The sequence below is a fragment of the Onychostoma macrolepis genome, chromosome 12, assembly GCF_012432095.1.
Source record: "Onychostoma macrolepis isolate SWU-2019 chromosome 12, ASM1243209v1, whole genome shotgun sequence".
Classification (NCBI taxonomy): domain Eukaryota; kingdom Metazoa; phylum Chordata; class Actinopteri; order Cypriniformes; family Cyprinidae; genus Onychostoma; species Onychostoma macrolepis.
Genome location: NC_081166.1, coordinates 15,183,226 through 15,189,334, shown reverse-complemented (window position 1 = coordinate 15,189,334; position 6,109 = coordinate 15,183,226). Strand labels below are relative to the sequence as shown.

Below are 6,109 nucleotides of genomic sequence, written 5' to 3'. Positions count from 1 at the left end.
GTATATGCCCGCAAGCATCTTATATTGAGTATTTTCCAAAATAAGTAAATAAATAAATAAAACAAACAAACAAATAAATATTTTAACACATGTTCACGTATCTTGTTGGTTAATGATCACATGACATACAAGTAAATGTATTTAATATATTTTATAATATTTATTTAGTTTTTTTAAGTTGTTTTATTATTAGTGCTGTCAAAAGATTAATCGAGATTAATCGCATCCAAAATAAAAGTTTTGGTTTGCATTATATATGTATGTACTGTGTATATTTATTATGTATATATAAATACACAAACATACAGTATATATTTTGAAAATATTTACACGTTTATGCATTTATACATTCATATTCTTATATTTTATATTGTATCTAAATATATTTAATATATAAACATATTTTTCTTAAATATATACATGCATGTGTTTTTATTTATATATACATAATAAATATACACCGTATAAACTTTTATTTTGGATGCGATTAATCGTTTGACAGCACTATTTATTATACATTTATTTTGATTTCAGGTTTTATGTTGGTCTTTTATTAACTCACGATCCCCTTGCAGTTCCCTTCCGAACCTCCGGAGGTTCGCGAGCACCAGTTTGGGAAAAACCTGAGTTAAGCGCATCCAGGCCAGTAAGCGGCGCTAGTGACCTTTTAAATTGGCGACTTGGCAATCGCTATTAAAACAGAAGAAGGTAATTGGTGAACACCTGCTCTGAGTTTTATATTGTTTATAAAAAGATCTGAAGTTCTGTCTTGTGTAATTATTAGCATGTCTCTACGAAGAACTAGAAAAGGCAGTCAGGATTCTGACGGTCAGCCCGACGGGCAGCACAACTATGACCAGAAAATTAGAATTACCAAGAGAAAGGAGCTGTTTATACAGCAGTTTGAGAAGGAAGGTCAGTCATGTATTACAATCAATACATGCTCTTTGCTGTTTATGTATATATGAACGAACCCATTCTTTTACTTGCACCGGAACAGCCCAGGACCGGATAAATGAAATGGAGGCTAATCTGAACAAATTACTGGCCACTGTGGACCGAGTCTTCAAAATAGAGCTGATGAAAATGCCGCAGTCGCTCCACACCACGCTGATAAAGATCTAATGAATGGTACGACAATTACAGAGCCTGTTTGTCCTGTCTTGATGGTTTTATTATTAGTTCTAATCTCTCCTGTTTTTCAGATGATGACACGTCTGTGGGGGAGGTCACTATGGCGCTCACGGTATAATGATTTTGCTGCCATCTGGTGTTCGCTTAAGTTAACCGCACTACTTACATTAGTACTGGTGGTTGTTTCTTTCTTTTTCTTTTAGTGTGCGTCTCCAGAATTTCAGAAACCCTTATCTCGAAAGCCAAGCAAAAAAGGTTTGTCAACTTACCAAGTAATTTTTTTTTTTTATTTGACTTTTTTTCCTTTAAGGTTAGCTTTAACTTCTTTTAGGTTTGAGTGCCAGAGTAGGCCAACAAAGGTCATCAGGTCAAAACAAGACCGCTCCAGTTGAAGGCCCAAAGGTACTGACCCTTCATTTGTCATCTTTGTGGGTGCCTAATTTAAATGTTACTTATGAGTCTGGTCATCACAGAAACCCACTAAGAAGACCCTGCACAACAGTAAGAGCACTGGAAGTCTGAGGTAAACTTGAAGTTTTATTTAACCTGGTCATTTTAGATTGCTGTTTGTTTGGAATTTATTCCTTCATTGGAACTGTACAATCTACAAATCAGTCACAATGAAGTAGTCTTTGATAATGTGTGTATACAAATGCATTTTTCTGAAAATACGATTGCACTGCTGTACACAGTATTTATATATGTATGTGTGTATATATAGGGCTATACAGGAATCTGAAACCCCCAGATGGCACCAATATGCCTTTCATGCATTGGGTTTTAAGTACCTTTACTCTAACTTAAACACTATTAATTGTAAATTACTTTCTAATGTTTTGTGCGTTTTTTTTCTTTAAGAAATGTGAATATTTTGCAGTCCTACAAAATCCCCTACATTTTCCATTAATTGGTCTCTTCTTTAGTCTGTTCTGACTGCAGAGGATTGATTGGTTGCCTAAGTGACTGGTACCAGAGGGTTAAATAATTGCTTTTGTACACGTTAGGCTGTTTTCTAAAGATTTGATCTCTCTTTGACAGGTGTGCCTCAACTGTCAGTGCAAAGAGAACCCAAGGGCGGGTTGTAAAAAACAGCGATCAGGCATTTGGGTTGGGTAAATTCAGGTAATGTTTCCTCACTTATGTGTTTTTACCAGTGAATTTCTTGTGTGGTGCAGCTTTTCACACAAAATACTTTTATTTTTTTAAATCTAATTGATGAACAGACAACTGAGTCGCTCCGTTGGTGATGAAATGATGGCAACAGCCACAATAGTAACTTCCCATGGAGAAGTGAGTGTTATAATATTTTGTAATTTATTTTGCTCAGTATAACATTCAATAATGATTATTTTCCACCTTTTGAAGACATTGTTCCTTTCTGAAGACAATAAAGATGACATCAATGTTGATTTGTTGGATGATACGGCTGTACATCAGATGCGAAAAATCAAAGTGAGCAGTTTAAAACCTGCATAATTTCATGTGGTTGCTTAAAGAGACCCTGAAATGTAGCATAACCAGACATTTGTGACTCTCTTGTTGCAGGATCTTATGGACTATCTGTGTAACAAAGTGGGGCCAAATAACACGTGCTGATGCTTTTTAATCAACTGCAGCTGGTGTTTTAATTTATTATTTTTAAATGTAAATAAACTATTGTAAAGAGATTTAAATAAAGTGGTTCATTTAATTTGATCTGTCATCCAATTTGTATTGCCCTGCCCTTTTCTAAGTAAGATGTCTTGAAGCAACTTCATTTAACACTGATTATTTGACTTCTGATTGTTAACTAATTAGAGCCTAACAAATCAGACTTTTTCAGTTGTGGTATTAGTGGTTGTCAATCTCATGTAGTGTAGTTTTTTTTAAAAATTTTATAAATTAAGCTCTCATACTTCAACACTAGATGGCGTTAACTTGCTTATGCACATTTTTTCTTATTGTGCAGTTGCTCAATATCAGAGTTGATACAGTGAACTAAAACCATACATTTGTTTCTTAAAGTAAAGATTAAATGGAAAATAAACGCTCTCATTTTCATTTAATTTAACTTGATATACTAAAATTATTAAACTAGAGGTATTTTAAAATTATATTTGAGCCGTAAATTTACATGCCTTTCATATATTAATATCTGTAGATTATTAGTCTTGCTTTTAGTGTGGCGTCACTATATGTGCATAACTCGTCCTGCACTGTTTGTGCTTTGACTAATGGTGGTTATTACTTTAAGTGTCGAGTGGAGGCTTGTTGTGGGCCACCTGAGGCCCCTGGGGGCCCCAGTTATATCCACTAACAGATATCTGAGTGGGCTCTTTTCTTGGGACAATACAACTGGAAATCCTCACGTTGGGTGGTAAGTTTTGCTTTAAAGTGACCTAATGATTAATAATTGTTCTTTCGTTTATGATTAGTGAACTCCATTTCCCAGCCGCCCGCTGTCACAGTGCGTCTCGTGCAGGAATGGTGCTGAGGCAAATACGCACACGCGCATCACAGCCACACGGCAACACCCCGCTCCTGCATGCGCCTGCAACGCTGCGCACTACGTTTATTAGCGATTCTACAGCGTGTAATATCAACGACTTTTCTTCAGTCGGAGGTGCGAGGGCTTATTTCGCTCTTTAAAAAAAAAAAAGAAATTCATTACCACGTTGGCTCGAGCACTTGTGCACCGGGCGGTTGAAAGATGCACGGAGCGCGTTGATGACTCGGCGCGAATGACGATCTAGAGACATACATGACATTGGAGTCTGGAAAGGTCTGCGGATAACGATGAGCACCGGTGAGTGCGTCGTGTATGCTAATCTCATTACCTAAAAGCCCAGAGATTTGTCTATGTCTGGTTCCACCCACCTATCCACCAGCGCTCATGATGTTGCAGTGCAGCCCTGTTGTATGGAAATGCGTAAAGTAGTGCTGTCAAAGATGTGTAGAGGCTGTCTCTTTTGTTTTTCGTGTGATGTGTAGCGTGTTCAATAGTGTCAAGACTGCCCTAGTGTTCTGCAGCTGGTGACAGCAAACCCTTTAAGTTGTAAAACTTGAATACGGTGATTTACTAAGGGTTTTATTAAGGGAAATGTTTTGTTGGGTTAATTTTATTTTGAGAACTGGCATTTATTTATAAATCTAAGTCTTAAAAATCTTAAGTCTGAATGATGCTGCTTTCCTATATTTATTAACAAAACAAATCCTGTGCATAGTCATGACTCTTTTGCACTGTCAGATGGATACCGTTGTACCTTCTTTACCCCTAAAGGTTGCGTAGTACCTTAGATTAGTAATCTGTATTCTTTTGGTGCTATTTTGAAAGGAAGAATTTTTTGCACCCTTTTTGGAAGTCCTATAAAAAGCAGGAAGTTTAATAACTTGTACAACCCGTATTTTTGTTGATTTATTTAAAGGAATAGGTCTACAATGCTGTCATTTACTATGTGGTAGCTTAAGCTAACACTGAGGGTGTTAGAAGGATAGTCTGCACAATCTCAGGTATTAGTTGATTTTGCTGTCAAGGTGGTCAATCTCTAACCTTAATCAATATTGTCTGTAGTTGCAAGTTCCCTTTTTTTTTTTTTTTTTATTTTTTATTTTTTTTTTTTGTGGTAATGATGTTCTGTAACCTCTATCCAGGTTTATATTTCCTAAAAATATCGCAATCATAAGTAGACTAACAAGACTGTTGGTACCAATGGTTTCTGTTTTCTACATATTGCTGTACATGTTCTGTAAGGTTCATAAAGTGGTTGATTAATTTTAATATGAAGAATGATACATTTTGTTTGAAATGAATCTGTTGTTTATCTTTAAAAATGATCTGGAATGGCATGTGAACCAAACTGATGCATAATTTGGATAACTTGCATTCTGTATAACCTTTTCAGGTCGGCATAATTTGTGCCAGAAATTCATCTCATGTGAGTCTGACTGACGTAATATCAGAGTACTAGCTAAATCATCATGGGAGTGAGGCTAGTACATTAGGGCAGTTCTTAACTGGGTTTAGTTGAGGACACACATTATTTTTATATTAGGCGTCAAGTGCTGTCCCAACACTGTGGCATGTATTTTTATTTTTTATATTTATTTTGTTCTTAAAATTTAATCGGGCGTTTACAGCACGAAACAGATTTTCCCCTGTTGTTGGTGAACTATTTACTATTATTTTTTAAGTTATATATTGATAATGCATTTATGCTGCCTCTGAGCAGCATTAAACAGTCTGTGTCAAGATGTACGTATAAATGTGCCGCAGTGTATGTGTAAATTTGGCATTAATGACACAAATTGCCACCAAAATACTGAGTTTGATTGGTTATAAACCCTTTGACATTACAACACAACAAAAGATGTCAATATCTCTTCCTTTTTCAAAGTTGTTGAGTTGATGAATATTTTGATGTTGATTGCATGGTTAGTTGTGACCCACCAGATTAGAACTGCTGCATTATGCAAGTTAAGACTTTCTTTTAGAAGGTATTTGGTTGCAATGAAAAAGATTGTGGGTTTTGGCTCTTTGCAGAAACTGAGCAGGCTGAATGTAAAATTTTTACAGCTGTTGGAAGCAAATAGAGAAATAGCTGGTGATATCACTCCTGCTACAGTACGTCCCTGAGAAACAGGCACTAGCAATTAGCCCTGAAATCTAGAGTGGGCCTGTGACATTTTCCTTGTCCTGGTTTTATTGGTACTGGCTGTGAGAGGAATGGCCTCCAGCTTATTCATCAAACACTAGCTACGGTAGGGACAAAATCAGAAGGCTCCTTTTTCACGTTATGTTGAAGAATAGCGTGGAAGCTGTTTTCGGCTTTTTAAGGTGCCGTTCTGACCTGCAGAAATCAGAAAGGAGACACAAATTGGATATCACATATGAAAAAGTGTTTGAAATATACACCTTTGCCTTCTGCATGAACCCTGCTGGTTTTGTTAATTGAGCCTAGGTTGGATGCATGCTGGGAGAATGCCATTTCATCATCAG

The 6,109-nt window shown here is 36.3% G+C and overlaps 2 protein-coding genes across 2 annotated transcripts in view; both read left to right on the top strand.

Moving 5' to 3' along the window:
* The first annotated feature begins 702 nt into the window (after positions 1 to 702).
* Positions 703 to 2,836, top strand: cdca9 (cell division cycle associated 9). Its single transcript, XM_058794046.1, is given in 11 exon segments — positions 703 to 915; positions 1,001 to 1,111; positions 1,114 to 1,131; positions 1,206 to 1,246; positions 1,338 to 1,389; positions 1,466 to 1,536; positions 1,608 to 1,657; positions 2,173 to 2,256; positions 2,358 to 2,424; positions 2,500 to 2,586; positions 2,680 to 2,836. Coding segments are annotated over 11 exon segments (762 nt in total). The 5' UTR covers positions 703 to 785; the 3' UTR covers positions 2,731 to 2,836.
* A 772-nt stretch (positions 2,837 to 3,608) lies between these two features.
* Positions 3,609 to 6,109, top strand: part of ablim2 (actin binding LIM protein family, member 2) — a 71,860-nt gene continuing 69,359 nt past the window's right edge. The window contains exon 1 of the mRNA XM_058793091.1: positions 3,609 to 3,919. Within this exon, the coding sequence (XP_058649074.1) occupies positions 3,910 to 3,919 (10 nt within the window). The 5' untranslated portion in view covers positions 3,609 to 3,909. The remainder of the gene's footprint in view (positions 3,920 to 6,109) is intronic.